Source organism: Platalea leucorodia (assembly GCF_965183815.1).
Source record: "Platalea leucorodia genome assembly, chromosome: 9".
Lineage (NCBI taxonomy): Eukaryota > Metazoa > Chordata > Aves > Pelecaniformes > Threskiornithidae > Platalea > Platalea leucorodia.
Window position 1 is genome coordinate 31,080,181 of NC_138831.1, and position 23,050 is coordinate 31,103,230.

General features: G+C 35.2%; 1 protein-coding gene across 2 annotated transcripts in view; it reads left to right on the forward strand.

Moving 5' to 3' along the window:
- Positions 1-23,050, forward strand: part of SCAPER (S-phase cyclin A associated protein in the ER) — a 168,083-nt gene that overhangs the window by 57,844 nt on the left and 87,189 nt on the right. For both annotated transcript variants that reach the window (XM_082321353.1, XM_082321354.1), the window contains exons 18-22: positions 900-981; positions 2,343-2,495; positions 3,665-3,772; positions 18,344-18,480; positions 22,655-22,720. In XM_082321353.1, the coding sequence (XP_082177479.1) occupies positions 900-981; positions 2,343-2,495; positions 3,665-3,772; positions 18,344-18,480; positions 22,655-22,720 (546 nt within the window). The remainder of the gene's footprint in view (positions 1-899; positions 982-2,342; positions 2,496-3,664; positions 3,773-18,343; positions 18,481-22,654; positions 22,721-23,050) is intronic.

Below are 23,050 nucleotides of genomic sequence, written 5' to 3' on the forward strand. Positions count from 1 at the left end.
TTTTGTTACTTCTTTTGGCCCTTCACAGCTGCCAGACTTCTCAGAGAAGTGTTTCTCTCCCATCCCAATTCTTTTTGTACAAACAGCATGGGTAGCTGACTTTCTTCCTTTTTAGGGTTTAATAGCTCCCTTGGCTTACTGATCACTAGTAAGTTGTTCTGATGAAACTGTTATCTGCATGTTTCTGCTCAATAGTTATAGTAACAGGTCAGGTTATACCTCTTGTTCTTAGACAGAAAAAAAAAAATCTTAATCTCTTCAATAGCATCATGCTTAGGGGATTTACAGGCTGCTACTGACGTCTGCATGCAAGACATCTGTGCTTTGACACTTTGCTGGGGAGGGGAAGGAGAGTTGCTAAAAGTGAAGAGGACAACTGCAGTTTGAGGCATGATTCAGTTTTTGGAAGAGTAATGTAGGGCAGACAGGTTCAGTGAGCAAAATAGGTCCTGACTGCAGTTATGTACTTCCATTGATCATCATTTTTATAAAACGCACGGCCCTCATCGCTGCATGATTTTTCTTCGATTTACCATTGTACTCCTCCCCTTTGGTTCACTGACTATAGCCATTGGCTGAAGAATGCTGATGGTGGCAGGGTATCATGGTCATCACTATTTTGTGGCATCGTGTTGACTATCATTGCTCTGGTTTAGACTGACGTATAATCCAGGTTCTGCTACAAAGGTTCAAGTGTCTGCCTTCATTAAATCATGGAAATTAAAACATCTGTCTTTCTCTTAACTAAGTGGCTTTTTGTTGTCTGTCTTTTCTGCTGAGCCATCTTCAGCTCCATTTTTTTCGAGGTCCTTGTTCTCCATTTCAAACATAATGTAAAGCATGCACAATATTGACTAATTTATTACAAGTTTTCCCTATGTTTATTATCTTTTGGTTAGAGATCGAGAAGAGAGGTTGGCAGCTCTTACTGCAGCTCAACAAGAAGCCATGGAAGAACTACAGAAGAAGATTCAACTGAAGGTATAAAAGGATACTTTAGTTGAAAAATACATCAACAGTATAGAATTTCCTCAAAATTATTTTCTGTATGTATGTCTTATTTGGTGAAGATGTTACAGTGCACTGTACAAGTGTCCTGAATTACGTAATTTTAGAAGAGATTTTTATTTAGACTTTTGCATTAAGAGGAGGGCCTTTCTGTGTAACATACACTATGTAGTTTGGAAAGAACAGGACTGAGCTCTATGGAATTCATTAATTTCAAAGCTGCGAACATGAGAACAAGAAAACCTGTACTTTCCAAGAGAAGTCAAAGTAATTTTGAATTAAATCATGAGGAAAATCAATATGTAAAAACTCTCACACTGTTTAGTGAAGACAGTTCACCAAACAGTCACACAAGGTGCTATCTAAAGGTATTGAAATTGATGCCGTCAAGTGTGGCATGCTGTTTCCTTTTGTTTCATGAAGGGCTCCAGTTATTTCATAAAAGAGGCATAAGAATCAAGCCTCTTGTAGTTCACCTGTTCAGCTGAATTGACTGTCCAGTGGAGAACCAAGGTATCAGAAGTTTTGAAGAGATACCCACTATTTTTGAAGAGATGTAAAGGCTTCTAAAATGATAAATTATATTTTTAAGGTTCTGAGGTGGAACTATGTATTAAAGTGTCAATTAATGATAAATTATGTACATTTTTATTGTAGGATGGTTTATGTATATGTACAAGTAATTTTTCATTTCAGTGTTATTCTGTGCTCTGATCCCAGTCTGAAGCACCATAGCTACATTTACTTGTACTGTAAAATGCCGTTTTGTTATTAAGTACAGGTTCATACCCCAGCCTCTGATTTTAAATAGTAGTTGAGAGTTTGTTCCATTCTTATGAGGGTTTGGTATGAAAACCCTCTGAAAGAATCCCATGAACTGTGCCCACTACTGTGGATAAATAACAAGTAATTTATTTTACTTTAAGATTTCATATCTGTCAGTGAAAATAGCATTACGTAAGTTACATATTTGTAGAACTGAAAGTTGAACTTGTGTTCTGTACTAGAGTGTTTCATTAAGAACAAAACCGGAACTGAGATGTTAAATGTAACAAAAAAATTTACAGAAGAATTTGCAACAGATTATTAATTGATGATCACCTATAAAACAAAAATAGTGCTGATTTATTTTTAAGTCATAGCATAACGTTAAAATGTCTGTGATGTGTGGTGACTCCTAATGCCTTTCAGAAGTAAAAAATAGTTTCTGTTTAACAGAAGTTCATCCTAACTGTATGATATTTGGTAATTCCCAATATTTCTTTGCACAGTTTAATTCCATTCACTGTAATTCGATGTTTTTTTCTTTGTTGCTTTGATTATTTTCCATTCAGCATGATGAAAGTATTAGAAGGCACATGGAACAAATTGAACAAAGGAAAGAGAAAGCAGCTGAATTAAGTAGTGGAAGACATGCTAATACTGATTATGCACCAAAACTTACACCATACGAACGAAAAAAACAGTGCTCATTATGCAATGTAATGGTAAGTTGGATAGAGGGAATACTGTCAGAATTGCAAGGCCAACTTAAGCCTTGAAGCTACAAATTATGCTTCATTCACAGATGAGAGTACTGCACGTCTACTGTGTCCCTGCTCTGCTCTTGTAAAGTGCACCTTATTTTGGATTCTTCTGTCTATAGATCAGGTGGTTTAGGGAAGATTGGAAAGAACTGTAGAGTTGTAGATAGAATGGAGAGTGTGGACAGTACTCAGTTATTAGCTATCTCTTCTAAGAAAAGCAAAAATTCAGGAGCATCCAATGAAGGTAGTTAAAAGTTACAGTTAAAGTAAAGAATGTGGTTCTTTACATAGCAGGTAGCTGAGCTGTGAACACGTTATGAGATCCTGTGGATATTTGAATTTAATGTGAGTTCAGGGGATGATTGGACAAGTTTCATTGGATTGAAATTCACTGAAGCTTACTAGATACAGAGAAATGACATCAAGCTCAAGAAGTTCTTGAACTGAGTTTGGTTGGCGGCTTAAAAGTGTTGAAGGGAAGAATTAGTGTTTGCTTTGTCTCTTCTTTTACTTTTCATTAGGTATCTTATTTTTTGGTCACTGTTGGAAGCGAAGTACTTTGCTAGGCAGACCTCCAATCTCAACAGGGTATCTCTTCTTGTGTCCGCCGTTCCATATGTCCCAGGAATGGTGGAGAAGAGGAAGCCATACAGTCACTGAGTAGGAAGCAGGGAGATCTGTTCTTGTTGATAACTGGGTTTACTGATTTGCAAAGACTAAGCATTATTGAATAAAGCCTTATATTCTACTAAGCGTTATTTTTCTTTAATTGCTGAATTAAACAAGATTGCATGGGATCAGTTCAGGCAGTGCTGGAACAGAAACTCGGGTTCAGCAGACCAGAGGCTTGTATATTCACTGATCGTGTGTTTCAGAATGAAAGTCCAATATATGAAGTTAGATTGAAGTCAAAATGAGATGAGAAGCCAAGTTTTTTTTTAATCTTTTATAGTATTGCTGGCTAGCAAATCATTATGTAATTTACTCTTAAGTGCAGCATAAAAGATGTTTATGTAAATTAGGTTGAGGAATAAAGTACAAATTGGCATATATTATATTTAAAATACTGTTATTTATAAATTATAGAATTATTGAGGAAAAAAATTACTATTAAGTCATTGTCATTACAGATTTCATCAGAAGTATACCTTTTCAGCCACATTAAAGGGAAAAAACACCAACAAGCTGTGAGAGAAAACAGTAGTATACAAGGACGAGAGCTTTCAGATGAAGAAGTGGTAAGTTTTGCAATATTTTTTTCTGTATTACTTCTAGTTTTAAATGCCATCCAGCTGAATAGCCTAAGAAAGTCTTGAAAATTCTTATAAAGGAATTGAACAAGAATATTTGTGTTAGCGTGGGAATAACAGTGCCTTTTTGAATATAGACTAAGAATGAAAAGGAACAAAAGAAACAGTGGATTCAAATACTTCAAGCAATTGCCATTTGAAATAGATTGTGTGTAAAATGTGACATTGTTTTTCTATTAATCCAAAGTTGGTTTTCATCTCACTGTATTTATGTTTTCATCATAAAAATCTGATGTGTTGCAGGTGTCTGCATTTTGCTTTACTGTTTTTGTTCCTTCCTGTTGCTTTAAATACCTTAGCCCTTTTTTAGGTTATCAGATGTGCTATCCTATGCATCAAGGCCAATAACGCTGAAAATTGTAGTGCTAAATTACTTAAAAATGTAAGACTGGAAATGCTTTGCAAGTATTAGCGTTGCTAGAAAAAACAATAATTAGTTTTTCAGTAGCTTCTTTAGAACAATTGTCACTTAGGGTGGTTTTTAGGAAGCACTGAGGACATTTTATACTGACTCAAGAAACTATGCTGTTTTGAAGAAAAGGCTTCTGAATAGTTGTCTGATATAATTTCTCGTTGCTGCTGCCTAAATTGAACTACAGTATTAAGTCAAGGCCTTTTCTGAGAGACACATTATAACAATCAGACTTTGAGTTTTCTCTTACCCAAAAAAATTGTGAATGCCCATGTATTATACCTGTCAGATGTCTGGAAGAAATACTGTACAAGCCAGTTCCCCAGAGCTGATTCAGATTTGACTTTGTCTTTGGCAACCTGTTTCCAGCCAAGCTGATTCAAATGATACTGCTCAGTGCTTCTAATTTTTGGCTGTCTCCTTCTTTCCTTCGCAGTTCTTGTTACTATTTTTATTTGTTGAAAACTTCTGTTTGTTTACAGCTTCTTACATCCAGTAGTAACATCTTTTCTTTCCTTTTTAAAAAGCTTTGGAGAGTTAAAGTCTCTGAGGTACTGAAATCCACAGAGGTGGTTATCACTGGAAAAACAGAAAAATAAAATTGCAGAGATAGTCGGGAGGAATAAATTTTTGCTGAGTTGCAGTTTGCCTACCCCTTCCTAACTGTAACAAAAGTATATAAACTATCTTTTCAGTTTCTTTTTTTCTCTTTTACAGTGGTTAGTGGGAGTTGTGTGGTTTTGGATTTGGTTCTAGATGCCAGGTTTACCTAACTGGGTGTATGGGAGAAGGCTTCATACTGCATCCGTTTTCCTAGAAATATAAGCTGTGAGATTTTCCAGAATCTTTCATGGTGGTACACGTACCAAAGTGTGGGCAATCTATAATACTGAAATTTTCTTCTATCTATCTAGCCTTTGCTGTCTAGCCAAGAACTATGGTTCTTGCTGGGCAACTGTCTCGGATGAATATGGAGGAAAGCAGTGAGCTGGATTTTCTTTTGACTGGGTATTACATGCTATTCACAACATCTAATTTGACAGCTTAACAATTCCAGCTTCCAGAAAAAGGGATCGCATTGTAATAGCTGCATTTGTGCCCAGTTGGTGAAAAAGAAGTTCCACTAGAGGGCACAGATATCTTGTTTTTTGTGGCGTCCAACATCATATGCTTAAATCTAGTGTTTTTCAGCAAAACATTTCAATGTGAACTTAAGATCAAGATTAAGGTTAAATGTATGGGATTTCTTGAATGCATACTTAGTGCAAGAGCAAAAGGAGAGAACAGTTTTAACTGAATGAACAGCTTGATGATTGCAACAGCAGATTTAAATATCCTTAATCAAAATGATGCATAGTATTTGGCATACTGACAACATATGGATACTTTCATTGTTAGATATGTAATACATTATTTATAGCTATATTTTAATTACTCTGAGTATAGATATCTGAGCTATACTACTGTAATCTGAAATTTGCTTGGCCTGAGGCCCTCTCTGTTTTGTTTGGTTGTTTCCCGCCCACCCCACCCCCCCCAAGAGCAGTAATAAGATATATATGCTAGAGATACGGTCACTGTAAGGTAGAAAAGCAATTTTATTTATCAGAGCAATCTGCTTTGTGTACCTCTTTATTCAGGATGCATAGTTAATGCCAAACTTTGCCTCCCCACGACTAAAGCATTCAGTAACTTAACTAAAGTTTTGAAATACTTGAGAAAAAATTTCCGAAGTATTATATAGAAGTAAAACCATATTCCAGGGAAGCATTAAAATATTCGTAGTTACTTATTCATCACTGTTTTCAATTTTTTAGTCGGTTAAGGTATCTGTAGTGAGAACACACTTGCACTACTTAAAATTATTACTTGTCATCTGTGATGTCTTTAGATTATATACGTCTTGTCTGTGACCCTTCTTCTTTGACATAAAAAATTTTATTTATATCACCTTTGACCTAATAGAATTTCACCTTTAACCTTATGCACTTGACACCTCAGATAACTTACTCTTGATCTTTGACTCATTTTGTGTTGAGCTTGTTGAGTATAATAGGTAACTGCCTAGAAAGAAAGCTTTTTTTTTTTAATTGTAATCTGACCATGGAATTTCTTTGTTATTACTTGAGAAATCACAGAAGGACTTGAAATATGTTTATTTTGACCATATTGGTATCACAGAAGGTAAGTTTTAAGTATCTTCTTAAGACTTTGGCAACTGATTTAACTAAGTGATTATAAAATATGTCTTCATACAGTGAGGATTTTTGTTGGTTGATTTGACTGTAAGCAAAAAGTTAAAAGCTGTACTGAATGATTATTGACATTAATTTCTCTGGGCCAGGTGGATGCTAGTAGTTGATCTTGCCAGATATGAAAAGACACTATTATATTCTAGGGTTTTTTCCTTTGCTATAGCATCTATAGGTTCTGTAATTTCACAAACATTTTCAGAGATAAAAGTAGACTTCATGTTTGGGCAGTCTTTCGTTGTTTTGGAGTTAAGCATATATTGTGCTTAATTCCAGCATATGTTGCGCAAGAGCTGACAGCTAGTATTAGATCATCAATAAGATGAATTCACTTGTAGATGCGATATATTTGGTGAAACTCAGAAAGAAAATAGTTTTGTTATGAACGAAGATACTAAAAATGAAAGAGCATGAAGTTATTTCTAAGATTGTATGACAGCTTCATTTCATCTCAGCTTTTTGGGTTTTCTTCATTTGGGTATTTATTATTGTCCAGCTGAAAAGGATATAGATTTCTCTTCAAGCAAAAACCTATTGGTTTTGAAGCAGTGGTTATCATGTGAAAGCAAATTAAGTTCTATTCACATTTTTTGTTTCCTTTTTAACTTTTCTTTTGTCCAGTTCCTTATAAATTCATTCATTCATGTAGATGGCAAAACTCTTTCAGCAGGATAGGCTTCAGGCTAAAAGCTGTCTTTCCTTCATTATATTCCTGAAACTTGCAATGTTATCACTGTCCCACATCATTTCACCATTATCTTCAGTGCAGTCACAATGTTCTGTCTATATTTTCTCTCTGCTTAAATGCATGTCGTCTTCCATCAAACTTACAGCTTTACCTTCTTTTTACATTGCTATTTTCTATGCTATTGATTTCCTGTCCCCTCTCAATATTCATATTACTTTCAGTTCAGCAAAAGATGTAAACAATGTATGCAATTTGGTTTCATTGACTTCACTGGAATCAATTAGTATGTTTGAAGTTATGACTAATTGTTTTGCTGAACCAAAGCCCGTGTGACACAAAGGGCTTTTGATGCAAAGGCCATCGCTGAAAAGGTGCCTGCTGAAAGCCATAGGACAACGCGTGGTGATCTCATTAGACTGGGGAGTCACAGCAAGCACCTTGTAGATGTTTGCTCCCACCTGTAGCTCCTAGATTAGTTATTCATTTTTATGCCCCTCTGCTTTCCCTTTTTTCTTTCCTTTCTTGTCTATCCTAGTTTGCTTTGAGAAGTACACATAACACGAGTAATCCTTACAGCTTGCTTCCTTTGAACCACTGTCCTCTCTCTTGTCTGTATCTCCTGTCATTTAAATACCATGGTTTAAAGGCACTTTTAGAGTATAAATCATGTAATTTCATGCAGTCTATGAATGTTTCTAATAAGTGAAAAGTACTTCTAAAAATCATATGAAATCAATAACTTGGCAGGGGTTTGGTGAATTTATAATAGGTGCATGCTAGAATTTTATATATTCCAAAGCAGGATGGAGGAATATTAATGAACCTGTGATTGCATATGTGAAAAATGTGCGCTTTTTTATCAGGGAAGAAAACTCTCTATTGTCATGATATAAACGAAACACAGAACTTCTTAGACGTATATTTAGATCAAATGAAAGTATAATCCCGTGATGGAGCAAAGAGATTGTTGTTGTCTGAAGACTGACAGCATTAAAATGTGAGGATTTATAGAAAGACATGGTTGGTTGAGCCCACCCACATTCCTTTTAAAAAAACCAAAACAGATAGTCAGTGAATAAAGCTTACTCTATAGCGTGGGTTGTCAAGTTGGCTGGGGTTGCGGTGCAAGCCTTTTCTGGCATAGGTTTGTCCAGATCGTAGCAGGGTCTGATTTACAACGTGCATAACTGCGCTGGCAAGTTCCCCTGGTACAGACGCTGTTACGCTGGCAGGATTGCACTTCTGCCAGGATGTGGTGAGCGGCTGCCTGAGAAAGCGGAGTTGTGCTGGTACAAGTTCTGTTCCAGCCATGTAAAGTTTATAGCTAGCACAACACACAAGCAAAGTTGATGTTCATATAAGTTTGAATTTCTAAAAGCTTTTTAGGGGTGAGGGGTTGTTTTTCTTTAAGAAATTGAGCTGTTTTCTCAAAGTTGTGTGCTGTTTCCATTATTTCTTACAGAGGAAATTACTGAGGGAGAGAGATGTGGGAATGTTTTCATGCCTGACCTTTGCTCTTTTTCTTCTATATTTACAAGGAGCTTTCTTGTCTTAGAGACATGGTGATGCCTGGACTTTGCTATTTTTTTTTTAATTCACTGTGTTTGCATTAAAATTAATTTATATATAGCTATTATTTTATTGCTTCAGTCTTAGCAGTATCGGGAAAAATGCTTTTATGTTTTCCCTTTTGAAACAGTGTTTTCAAGTTCTTTTATTTAAATGAAGAATAGTATCCTATGAACTCCTTTGGTAACCTATCTAAAAGAGATGATTAAGCAAAATGGAAAATAGTAACACTAAAGATGAACAGTTTTTTCATTTCATCTAATAGAGGAGTTTGAGGTATTTTATACCTGTGGGTATGTAGTCTTTTAAAAATTGTTATGCAAGATTAATAGGTTTTTTTTTTTCTTGAACATTCATGTGTATGTTACATGTCTACTTGTGTTGCCAAGTGTGTTTTTAGCCGTCTTTCTTTATTCTGAGTTTCAATCTAAGTAATGAAAGTCCTTAGTTACTCCTTCAGTTTTAAGCTCTTCTCTGGTGTTTGACTGTTCAAGGCTCTGGACTAAGGCTTTCATGCGAGTCTGATTTTTTTTTTTTCGACTATGAAATCTGCGTGCCTAACGTTTACAGCCTTGGTCTTGTTCTGGTGTATGCTTGCACTCCAGTCTCTTTTGAACATTTGAATGATCAGTTATGATCATTACAGTACACGGAGATGATCTTGACTCAGCTCTGGTGGTATATAATACTTTAAGTCATTTCTGGGTAATACAGTGGTGCATACAGTTTGGTCATATGTTGAACAATATTCCTGTTTTTTTTATCCACAGAGTTATAAAATACAGACTTCATTGTAAATTAATTTTTTTTCTTGGTGTCTGATTATAGTTTTCCAACAGTAGCCCATTTTTCTTCTCTGTTGCTCAGTGGAAGCAATCTGTAAATCACCTACAAACAAGAACTCCCCATCCCAATAAAGCCTCATGTTCCAGTTGAGTTTGCTTTACCCAATTTTTTTTTTCCTGAGGAAGGGAGGATTTTTTGAGAGGGGGATTGTGTGTTGCTAGAGGAATGGAATTAGGCCAAGCATCTGTGCTCCATTTTTGTTTATGGATGTTTCATATCTGTTGGATACCTGTGGTCCTTTCAGCACAGGAACTGTGGCCTTGTAATTCTGCTGTGAATACATTTGTTGTAGAAGAAGCTGTCATGAATGATCATGTAATTATAAAGTTTAATCCATGATGCAGTCTGCAGAAGGTCTCTCAGTACTCTATACATCAATTCTATTTTTTTGTACTTTGCACACCAATAGCTTCTTACCTTTAATATATTATAAAGTGTTGTTTTTCTTGGCAAAAATGTACGTGATTAATTGTTTATTGGCTGTGTCTTTAATTGTAATAGATCATTGCTAACAGCTGCACCCTTCCTCCTTTTGGCTTGGATACTTGAGTATTCACAGTCAGTAAGAAAAACTACTGCTGGCAGGAGCAACTGCACTCTCATTTCCACCTTTCTCTTGCTTGCCCTTGCATCCAGATGATAGTCAGTCCCTTCCAGCTTTCTTCCCTGATCTGCAGTGATGCTTTCCATGTCCAGTATGCAGAATTCTCATTCTCGTGGAAGAAAGAGCTGTACTTTGCCTTCTGTTCCCACATTTTGGAGTGACAAGTGGGAAAGGGAATGATATTAAAAATCCCAAGAAATACCTGAACCTACTATTCAGAATATTATTTGCTATTTATCTTAGTGGCAGGCTGTTGTATAATTGAATTTATGGACAAGGAAGGTGACTAAAAGTGCGGTCGGTATTAACAGTAAAAATAGTATTTAGTTTGGACACGCTAAAAAGCAGTATTAGTCCCTCATTTAAAACAATTAATTAAATTCAAGAAGCAAAGGAAAAACTGCCTTTACAATGAAAGGTCAGTCCTCAGTTGTGAATGAATAATAGAAGTTTTTTAATGCTTTACACTCATTTTCTAAAGTACATTCTAGCATAGAAATGTGAGTAATTAAAATCTTGATTTTTGAGAAAATAATATTTGAATATCCATTGCTTTATTTTTATAACCTGTTTCTTCACATATGAAGCACTTACAATAACGCTTATTAATGGTAACAGGTAAATACCTTCCTTATTTTGAATCTTCTCCATATTTTGGAGTGGATCATCACTTGTGGTGTTATAACAGCATTCGATCACAAACATTTGATCTCTTTATGATTAAGCATTAGTGCCTGTTTGTGTTTCAAGCTGTCATTGGTTATAATGTTGAAAATTGAATTTTGCATTTGATATAACTCAATAGTCTGCTTCAGCATCTGTTTTCCATATTAAATATTGTCCTAGGCTATGAAGAAAAAAGTAAAATACTGAGGAGTTTTGTTGAACTGTAATAAAATCATGAACAAATATTCCTGTGGTAACATGATTTAGCATTGAACCTTAAAAACCTCTTCAAAATTTGGCAAATACATCCCTTAAGTGATTATATACAAGTAAGAAACCGTTATTCGTGACATTGGTAATAAATATCAAAAACACTTTTTAATTATTTTCTGCAGTTACAGGATATTGTTTATTTTGAAACAGGTAAAGATGTTAATCCAAAAGATATATGTAGGCTTCAGAATAGTTACCTATTGATTTGCTAGAATATATTCTTTATGTACCTTACGTTTATACAAAATACTCAGTTTGCTATTAATTTTTTTTAAATGGTAAATGAATGACAGCAATTATTATGCAATATAAGCTACTACAAGTATTTCTTTATAATCTTATTCATGTTTATTATTTTAATGCTGATATGAGAGGGCAAGTAAAAACAAGTGTTTGGAAGTTCTGAAGATCGAATTTAGATAAATCGCTAGAGTCAGGTATTTTTCAAGTTGCCTTGGTCTGCAGAATTGGGTTAGAAAACTTATAAGAATACCTTTTCTTTCCAAACTTGGGGATTCAATGTTGGAAAGAATGCAAAAATAAGAAGAATAACCAGTCTTACAGTATTCTGGCACTTCTGCTTCAGTTCTGGCCAGAATCCAGAAATACAGAAGGGAATGAAAATGAAAAATAATAGAGAAAAAAAAAAAAACCAAACAAAACTTATAAACTTTTCAGATTCCAGGAAGGTCATTTTGGCTCAGTTTTTTGGGTGAAGGACCAATAGCCGGAAGGGTTTTCCAGTGATAAGAATTGGTTAGTTTATACATAATGGAAATATAGCTAATTAGGTACTGTGTTACACTCTGTGTAAAACGGACCATACATTGGAAGGGTCAGGCCTTTACATGCCTGTTGCTAGACGCTAGAATTTCACTCCAGTGCTGCTTTGTGGTAGCACAGGACCCTCCAGAGCTTATAGAAAGCAGCAGAAAGTACTTGATATACTAGGTGATGATCCTGGCCACTCCTGCCAGCAACTGACTGGCTTCAGACTGGAGGATTTTCAGAGCCTTCCTTCCCTGCCTGTTACCGCTACGTATTAGGAGGAATATTGTGCTTCGTGAGAGCCAGCAAGGAGCAACGTGCGCACAGGAGAACAGAGGATCTTAAGTTATGACTGCCCTACAGCAACATATGCCAGGCTGTGATTTGCTTCTTGCTTGAGCAAATACAGATGCTTTACTGCAATATTGTCCCCCCTATGCAATCTTTCCCCAGGCAGAATTCATAAAAAGGCAATGCTTACTTAAAAAGAAAGGAAAGGGAAATAAGTATTTGTGTTATGCTCGCTCCTAATTTAGAATGAGGAAATGTTGTTAGGAAGAATTCTGTTTGGCACACTTCACATCACAATTTAATAATGTTACTATAAATATTTGCTGAGTAGTGAAATGAATAGTAGCTTATATGTAATATAGAGAGCCAAAAGTGTCATAGTCAAAGAGATTGGGTAGGAAAATAATTTTGCAGTTGTGCTCTGGTTTGGTAAATACTTATGGTATCCAGCATGTCGTCTGTCAAGGTCTGATATAAGGATGTTGTTGCTGTAATCAGGACACGAAATGGGGAGAGCTAGACAAGAGTATTGGTCTTGTGAATGGGTATTGTATGAAGAGGGTGTCAATTAGGAAATCTGTTCTCCAGCTGGTGTATTTTATATAGATTACCGAGGTTCAGAATCCAGTTTATGGTATGGTTTTCCTCATCCAAACCAAAGAGGACCATACTCAACTGTATAGCGCTTCTGCATTTTGTAGTATTTGCTGTGCTTTTCATGGAAAAATTTTGGAATTGTGTTTGTTCTGGAGTCTGAAAAATTTACTTTATTCCAGAGAATAGTGATAGTAATGCTGTAATCCTTGTAATATAAACATGTCATATAAGAAAAAGGGGTGTAATTCAGTGTATAGATAAAAACTTGGTTATAAGAAGTGCTTAGTCAACTAAAATTATCAACTTCAAGATATGAAATAAACTGGGTAGTTTTTCTGTTTCAGGCAGTTGAATGGTACTAGGCAGTAACCAGCAAGAATGTGACTTCATGGGTGACCTTTTTAGTTTTGGCTATAATGGTTTTGGCAACTCGGATTTCTGGTGTAGTTTGTAGATGAGGCCCATCTGTTGCATTTGGAAAACTTCAGGATCCTCAGTGACTGAAAGTCAGAACAGCTGGGGATGGAGGGAGAAGAGAGGAAAAGCAAAGACATTTTTTTGTGAATAATCTAATTTCTATCTTGTCTGCTTTGTTGTGGCTGCAGTTTTACATGTGCATTTAATGTCAGTTCATATCATGTAAATGAAGTACTGAAACTTGTACAGGAAATTTATTTCAGTTGTTCCAAAAATGTCTTCAGTGTTATATAAAAATTATTAGAGGTCTATATGGCTTGATTTTTAAAGATTTCAAATGACAAGATGTGTCTATACAGAATGCCATTAAATATCAAATTGTATATATTTACCAGGTTACTTTTATGTTTCATAAGCTTTTTCAGCAAGAGACAGTCTCCCTCTGAGAAACAGGTACAGTATACCTTGTGATTGTTAAAAACAACCTTTAGTTTTGGTGAATGCATGTAAATAACACTGGAGAGAAATAGCAAGATTATTTCTACTCTAGTGCATCACTGAGCCATCAGCATCTGAGAATATGTAGAGGAATATATACAGATGATCATGAAATATATCAGCATTCAATTCTTTTTTCTGTATTTTGCGGCTGTATATCACAGTGTAGTACAGACTAACTGCTCTTTGTTGCACAGATTCTGCCATCTTCAGGAAAGTTGATACCTTATTTTGCGACGTACTTGATCTCAGCTGTGCAACTTAAAAGATGAGTTATCAAGTATGAAAAATGATGGCAGAAATCTGATACATAACGACCATCACAGCTGGTGCTATTTTAATCCTGAGAAAAAAAGCGTTGTGTTAGTAATTTCACTGGGTTTGTCCTACATAAGTCTTTTGTCCTACATAAGTCTTAAAAACAAAGCTTTTGACAAATTGTGCAGCTAAAATTGAGATCACTAGTATAGAAATGGAAGCTGCAATGAACATTTTTGGTAGGTGTGAATACAGATCTCAATATCAGAAGCTTTCATTAGAAAAGAGCCTTTACTTAGTAATGCCTTGCATTTGTAATGGCCGAAAGTCTCCAAAGATCTGATGATTTACTAATATTTGAGGGTTTGGGCTGTTTATCAGTCAACATAGCACAGAATCAGGCCAGTAACGCCCCTTCACATTGTCATAAAAACAAACCCCGAATGCCTCTATGGAGAGAGTAAATTAGGCATAATAATTCCTACTGCATTTAGCATTTACTTATATAAAAATAATAATAAAAAAAGGCAAAAGGCTTTCAGGAAGACTTGAATAGATTACCCAGTTATTGTGCATTACCTCTATTAGAAATTAAAAAAAAAAAAGAAATTCAATAATTTCATTATTGCTTAAATAAAAGCATTCAGAAGATGAAACAAGTTTACTTTCTAAATACTGCACTGGCTTCACTCACTTTCGTACGCTTACAGCAGTTACTTTTTTGGTATGTTAACCTGTCCAACCAATGGTTGTGCAAGTAAAATTAATCATGAATTTAAGTATTTAAAGGCTTGGACAGATTGTACTTCACTGTGATTCAGTGGATTTAAAAACCTTTATTTTTTCAGGTAACTAGTAGGAGCTTAATAAAACATGGGAATAAATATTTTTACACTGCTCTGAAGCATAACATAGCAGCAGCTATCTTCAGATGTCAGTTGTCATTCAATACCAAGCTATTAGTTATACTTGTTTCACACCTGAGTGGTGTAGATCTGCCTACTGTGATAATCCTACGCTTTGATCTATACCTTCAAAAAGTGACTGTTTTTGTGACACAAGGTATTATTGCTCTAGTCTTACTTTAATGAGCTGTATGTATGAAGTCTGATATTAATCCAACCTGCCACACGTGAAAGCTGAGAACTCTGAGAAACATCGTTCACGAAGGTGCTTGAGTTCATGTGAACAAAATGGTTTGTAACCATCCTGTGTGCTATTGACAGCAAGACCTCTTTTGGCCCTCACAGGCTGATGAATGAATGTGCTTGTTGAACCCTGTAGTTCTCTTCGAGTCAGCTGCTAAGCCACAGATAAATTAGGAAATAGAGATGAGTGTCTGCTAAGGGCATACAAGGCTTTGTCTTGCTCGTTTCTGCCTAGCAGAAGTCTGATACCATGTTTGCGGTTGCCATTGTGCAGCAGGACGGCAGGCTGACTGCACCTGGGTGGAGATGTTCTGCCCCTTTTGGAAGGTGGTGTCCATTTCAAAGCATGGTGTTAACTTCGTTTTGCTCTGCTGTCACTTTGGAGGATATAGTAAATAGTTTAAAGATCTGATGAAACAGAAAACAAGTTTCACTGTTGAATGATGATGTAGCACTATAGTAATAGTCCTTGTTAGTTTTGTATATTTTAAGTGCTTCATCTCATTCATAAGACATGAAGTAAACTAATGGTAAATTTTAATGCTAAGGTGTACTAGTTCAATTTGGAAAGCAGGGATGTACATATCAAATACCACCGAAATAATTCCTTTTTTTTTTTTTTTTTTTTTTAGTATAATAACTGAGCATCCACAAAAAGTCAGGGGTTAAGTACCCTGAAGCTTGGCAGCAAAGCAGGAATAGTGTCATAGTCTGTTCTGAGGAAGTCCTTTCTTTTTGTACTGTTGAAAAACTTGAAACCATCAGTTTCCTGTGAAGTTTGAGCCTTATGACCAGGTTTTTGTTTTTTAAAAGAAAGTTTAAGGGAAAAGCTATTTTTAAGTAGGTGTTCAGGGATACATCGCTCTGAGAAGAAAAAATGAACTGGGCTTTCATAACCAGCACTGGGATGGTTTATGTTCTGTGCTACTACAGATTGGTTAGGAACTCATCACAAACTGGGGTATTTTGCTAGTCTTACGCTACTGTATCATGCTCAAAGGGGACAGCCGTTTGAGATACCTTAAGAAAGCTTTCCTTTAAGCACTTCTTGCTAAAATTAAATGGATAATATTGGGGGACACACATGGCACTTACAAAAGCTGTTAGAATTACTGTTACATATGGATGTAGCAATATCCATGGTTTGAACAACTTGGACAATACATGGGGGGAAAAAATGTTCAGGTGTACTGGGAGTTATACAGGGTAGGTTGTGTAGCCAAGTTAAAGTCAGCATTACTTTTAGAATTTGCTTAGATTGTTATGCTTGATTTCTTCTGTCTAATATTAATTCAGCATTCATTTTGCATTTATATGATTTAAGATAGAAATTTCAGTTACTATTTTGACCAAATATATATTGCTACGTTATATCATGCTGCAATGCTTTACAAAAACTAAATGGTCCTTTTCCAGGAAATTTCACAGATATTTATTTTGTTTTCAACAGGCATAATATTTTCCTGAATCAGTGAAAGAAAATATAGGCTGTTTTCTGGAAAATATGGTCTATAAGTTTTGGGGTTTTTTTAACACTTCACCTTTTACTTTGAAGGATAGTAACCAAAAAGGAAGGAATAACTGTATCTGATTGTGGCACCAATCACTTCAAAGGATAAATTATCCTAATAAGCAATGGCAACATATACTTCATAATGTGTTCAGTATTCTATAAGAAAACAAATCTAAAAAAAGCCTCAGTATATTAAAAATATGCTAAATATACTCTAATAACTGGTGTTAAACTAGTTGTTTATTTGTAAAAATAAACCTGATACATTTGGCTTTTGTAGCTCGGTAGTACAAGCAGCCACAATGCATGGAGATACGGTGTTCAGTTGCTGCAAATGAGGTATTTGTACGAGAGATTTCAATGGTGTGTATGTTAGTCTTTTATTATCATAGAAGGACGTTGCAATATTGTGCAGAACATCAGGTTACACATATTTTTCAGCCGAAGTAGACTAATTGAGGGCATTGTAGTGGTTTAAGTGGGTCACTTTTAAAATTGTGTTGATGAAATTTGTGTAAGTTTCTTGTGCTGACAAGGGTTTGAAGTACATTGATAGTTCAGAAGAGGTTAAATTCAGTAATGCACATTTAAATTGAAAAGTAGATTTAGAAGGTGCACTCGAGTAGAAATCCTTCTTGGTCGTTGAAATCTAACTTGCTGCGTAGAATACTTTGAGTAAGTTTCTAACCTGAGGGAACTGAGGAAAAATAAAGTAGTCAATAGTTTAGCAGCTGTGGGGTTTTTTTGGGGGGTTGTTTGGTTGGTTTTGGTTTTGGGGTTTTTGGGGGGGTTTGTTTGCATGTGTAGTTTCTGGATAGTCCGCTGGTCATGGGAATTGTTACAAGTACCTACATGTCTATTCATGGGTAGCATAGGTCAATCAAAGTTGAGAACAGCTTTAGGGGAATAGCTTTATTGGTTATGCATCTCTAAATTATAAACATTTGTTTTAAATGTAGACCTTGAGCTGCATCAGGGTAGTCTGTACTTTCACTGAAAGTACCTCTGAGGAAACAGGAAATTTTTTGTAACATTTCTTTAAAAATGTAGAAACAAACCATTTATGTAAAATCACATGGTGTAATCACATTCCCTTCTCTTGCATGCCATTATGTCAAAGCTGTACTATTTCGTAATTAAAGCGTTTCTTCTGTGGGCAATGGAGATTTTACCAATACTTTACTTAAATACAAATTTGTTAATGTGAGAGGAAAAGTAAAATTCACATCAATAAATGGTAGCATTGTAAGTAGTGAATAGTTTCAATGTATTTTAACAAAAGTTAAGACAAGTTTAGATTTTCATGAACAGTTAAAATCATAAACCAGAATTAGTTCATTTAATATAATGAGTTACGTTGGTAGGGCAGGGCATTGGTTTTGTGTAGCTGTAAAAGGCAGCTTGGAGAAGAGATAGGATGTCAACTTGGAGTTCATACCTGTTAGGTAACAGTTTCTTGTAAAGGAGAATAAATATTGTCCCTCATTTTCTTCTCTCAATATTCTCCCTTTTCTCTTTGTAATACCCATGATGTATTCTCTCCGGTATGAAATAATCTCTTTTCCAAAATTTATTTTAAATTTTTTCTTCACTTTCTTAACCTTTTGTTAAATATTTATCACTGATGCTTCCTGGGAAGATAATCTGTAATCTCCATTAGATACTGTAAGATTAAATATTATTCCAATATTTTCTGCAGGAACACCTATCATTAAAAAAGTACATTGTGGATATTGTGATTGAGAGTTCTGTTCCTGTGGAACCGTTAAAAGATGGAGAGGAGAAACAAAAAACTAAAAAGAAAGCCAAAAAGCTAAAGGCACGGATGAACTCCAGGTAGTACAAATTTCTTTTTCTTTGTTTTTTTTTCTTTACGTTTTGTTCTAAACTTTACCTTTTGTCCTTTAGTATGAGTGCAGTGGAAGGCTGAAAAAAAATTTAAAATTATTTGCTTTGGGAGTGTCTTGAAAATAATACTGATGAGCCTAATTTATGGCCACTTTCTCTGATTGAGAAAGAAAACTGAATATCGATCTGGAGCCCTTGGTTTCACCTGTTAAGAGCTTTTCTCATAATTGGATGCCAGGGCCCTGCCAAAACTGTAGCCTCTCCTAGCATACAATAGCATGTTTAAATTTGTGTAAACCATGCCTATTTTTCTTTCTAGCTATTGATTTTTAAATGAAGTATCAAAGAAAATCAATAGTAATCAACAAATAGAAGTCAGCCTGCTGTAGTGTCAAATCCTATGACTAAATGTAATCATTTTTTGTTGCCTGTCACAACAAAAAGAAAGTTAAAAATATCTTAAAATGGAAAGTGAGTTGTCAGACCTGCAATTTGTTATTAGTCTAAAAAGTGACATCTGCAAATCAGTATGATATGCAGGGCATCATTATATCATGAACTGGCAGTGTCAGTCTTTATAGCTGAATAGTCCCTAGCTGAGGTTAATGCTTAACTGAATATTATAACATATTTTTGCATTTATCTCTAGAAATACTTCTCAGAAGGTAAGAATCATTGTTGTGTATTTTCTCTGCCTTGTTTTTGAGCAAGAAGGATTACAGATAAGAGAAAACCACCTGAATGGATTTTTAGAGCTACAGTAAAAATGAAATGTTTTATTAGCTCATAATAGTGCTAATAATGGCATGTTAGTCTTCAAAAACACAGTACTTTTACGATGTATTACTGTTTCTAATTGTTTTCCTCTTCGGATGAGCAAATCCACTATCTGAATATCACATTAGAAGACACTGTTGAAACCAGATAACGTATTCTTCCAGGTTTCTGATTGCTCAAGATGCAGAGTTATTCATATTACCTGTTGATTTAATGCAGTTATCAAGTCCAATTTTAATTCTTTCTCAAGAGCTGCTTCTGTTGAATTTAGTCAAAGATTTGTCAGACCTAGGAACACAAGTTCAAATAATCATTTGTTATTGGCACTGACAGTTGAAAAACTTTTTCAGAACGTTTTGAATTCTTATGTGTCAGACTGCTGGGTGAGTCAGCATATTCATCATCAAAATTATAATTAGAACAGTAATAAAGGGGCATCATTTTACAAAGGTGATATACTATTGAAAAATACAGTGAAAGTTTCAAAATCTAAGAGGACTTATATTGGCGAGATGTGAAATTCTTCTTCATTAAGCTTGTTTTTAGTTTTAAAGGGTGACTAAACTTTTCAATGGGATTACTGTCCTTAAAGATAACTGAGAGTGAAATTGAAGATTTCACCATGAGTTTTCTAATGTTAACACAAAAGGCTTACTAATAAAAATGTAGCAATATGAAGCAGATGTTGTTCCATGGAATTTCAAACAAAAAATTGATGGAGGGGATCCATTTGGGAAATTAATTGTAACCATGCAAGTCTTGCCAGTCTTCTACAGTTACTATAATTGACACTTGAGTAATAGTAATAGGCATAGTAATGACAAATAGTGCCTGGATGTTCCTCCATGTAAGCTTATTACTGGTGAGGTGGGGAGGTTTTCCATGTTCAGAAGATGAAAGAGGATTATCTTAAGTTATGTGGCTAAAGCAATTAAAGCAATAACCTCAGAATTACAATATGAAATACTACATTAAATAATTCAGGTAATGTCTGGTATGTTTCTGCCCAACAATCTGGACAGTACTACCAACAGATGGCTGGGAGTTTACTGCTCAAATTCAGCTCAAAACTTAGGTGGAATATATAGATAAAGTACTTAATTTATTGAGGATGGTTTGAAGGTGAAGAGCATTTGATGCTGATAATTCACATAGTTTCACAGGTGTTAGCAGATTATCTACAAACCATGTTTTGGTACATATTTGCAACTATTCTTCTTAGAAAAAGAAATAGTTACAACAAACCCCCTTATATCTCAAGACTTGAAATTATACATTCATTTGAGTTTCTGGGAAGATGTGATATTTTTAAACATTAAAAAAAAAAGTAACTGCATTCAAATAGGTTCTTGTTGCTCTCCTGAGTTTCTAGATCTTAAATCACTATTACAATATCAAAGCAATGAAGGGCAAAGGTGAATGAGGGGACAAATTGTGATCAATGGGTTATTAGATATGTTGAGAAGTTTTGTAAGTCTTATTAATTATATTTATAACCCTAAGCCATTAAACTGGTGCTATAGTAACAACTGATATATAGCTAAGTAAATTACCTCAGGTTAACATGTATGAGCTGCCATCAGAAGAATACTTTGGTACCTGCATGGCAAAAGAAGGCTTGATGAAAGCTAACCTCAAGCAATAGAGATGTAGTTACCAGCTAGGAAGCATATACAGTTGAGATATGCTTTGCAGTGGATTTAAACCACTCCAGTCATGTTCATTTAGTAACAGACTGACTTGTCTGTACAAAACTCAAAGCTGAAATGTGTTGTTTCTAGCTAAGAGGCAGGAAAGAAGGCAAAAGGTTAATAAAGGAATCTCACCTTCATGTTTAATACTAAATTCAGTTGTGATTAATAGCTTTATTAATGATCCACAAATCAGAGCTAGTGGTAACGTAACAATATTTGCATGTAGCATAAGTTGTATAGGTTAAGCAAGCTGAGGGAAAATTTGAGTAGCTTTGGAAAACTTGATCCCCTTGGGTGAACAGAAAATATAAAGAAATGGTTAATAGATGTATCTAATTTCCATTGGAAAATTTCCCATTTTTCCTATTGGAACACATTGTCAAAATCTTAGATTTGAACAAAACAACTGGACGTTTGTAAAGTTGTCGTGAGTCTCAACTGACAGCAGTTAACATTCAGAATACCTTGAAAATTAATAGGAAACACCGTTTTTATGGGTGAAAGTTGCCCTGAGGCAGGTGGTTCTTTTTTTTTTTCCTGCTTCTGTCCTGAGGGGCTTTTGGCACTTCTTTCTGGGGCTTGTTATGTGTGCTCTTGGTAGAGACAGACAGATCACATACCTAATCACAGATTTAGCCCAGCATGCCAATTAGGTTTCCTTCAGGTGTGTATACAGTTTTTTTGAGGAATTTTCCAAGCCACAAGTGATGATGTCCCTTGTTCATCTGAGAACACAACCTCAAGAGGCTTGAACGGCGGATCTCCCTGAAGTCCTTAGAGATCTGTGTTGCATCTGTGAAGTCTTTGGAACAAAAATCAGAAGAGCCATTTTAACAGATCAAATGTTTTTAACAGCTAAATGCTTTTACTGCCTGCTGGATGTTTCTTCATCACAGGGCCCTGTCTCTGAGAACTGAATTTTTCTGCATCACTGTAACGTCTGGATTAGTTTAACTTTGTGTGTGTATGTCGTTATAAATGGTTACAGGATTACTACTGTGCATCCTGTTTTGGTTGATGAGCTGGTGATGATTTTCACCTGTTGGCACAGGCTGGCTGGAGTCAAAACAAGCAATGGGGAAAAAAGTCTTGTCTACCTCTTGCTACTTTTTGGCATATGGCCAGTGTAAATAATACTTTTAAGGGACTAGAGAGGTTTGTGTTTCTGTTTCCAGCAGTAAAACAGTCATACCTGGAGGTATTTACTTCTGTGCTGTATGCCTAACAAGGTTCGTTATGTTACAATACAGTCATTAGTTACATAAAAAGTACTCCTGTACCTGTAAATATAACAAATTATTTGTATGTTAATTATAATCTCTGTGATGTAGTGATCTTCTGATCTGCACTACATGTCTAAATTACTAATATTTTCATCAGATGAATGTGATGATTTTATAATAAGCAATAAGTTACTCCAGTTGTATATATCACTTGTACCATTTTCTACCATTGGGAATGTCAACTTAAATACACCATTTGTGTACTGATGTTATTGTAAAGTAGTCATATTACTTCTAAATTGTTAATGGCCAATAGTTAAGCATCAGTATGAATTATGACAGGGCAGAATTGACAGAAATGCCATGCATTACTATGAAACAGAAAAAACCCAAGGGTTAGAATTATCTCACTGGTATTACATCCTGTACACTTTAGTAGTCAATAATAATGAATATTTTCTCCTCCAGGGCAAAGGAATATGAGAGTTTGATGGAAGCAAAAAATGCCGTCTCTGATTCCCCATTTAAAGCCAAGTAAGCATTCAACTTTATATATTTTAGACATATACTTTTTTTTTTTCCCCTTGTCTGTAGCAGAAGTGCTTCTGAAATTTCCAGTGGACCAGGTGTGGTAAGGTTTCCACTCAATCTTGAATTACAGATCAGTTTCTAATACAAAAGGCCAGACCTTATAACTGCATTTTTTTCTGAAGGCACTGTATATCTTAAATCATGTAAAATGTAGTAGTAAAGAGAACATAGGCTCATCCTTTTCTTACCTGGAAGCAAGAAGATTCCAGGTTTGTACTTCAAGATTGATGGTGAAAATTCAGCACTGGAGTTCTGGGACTGAAAATCTTATGT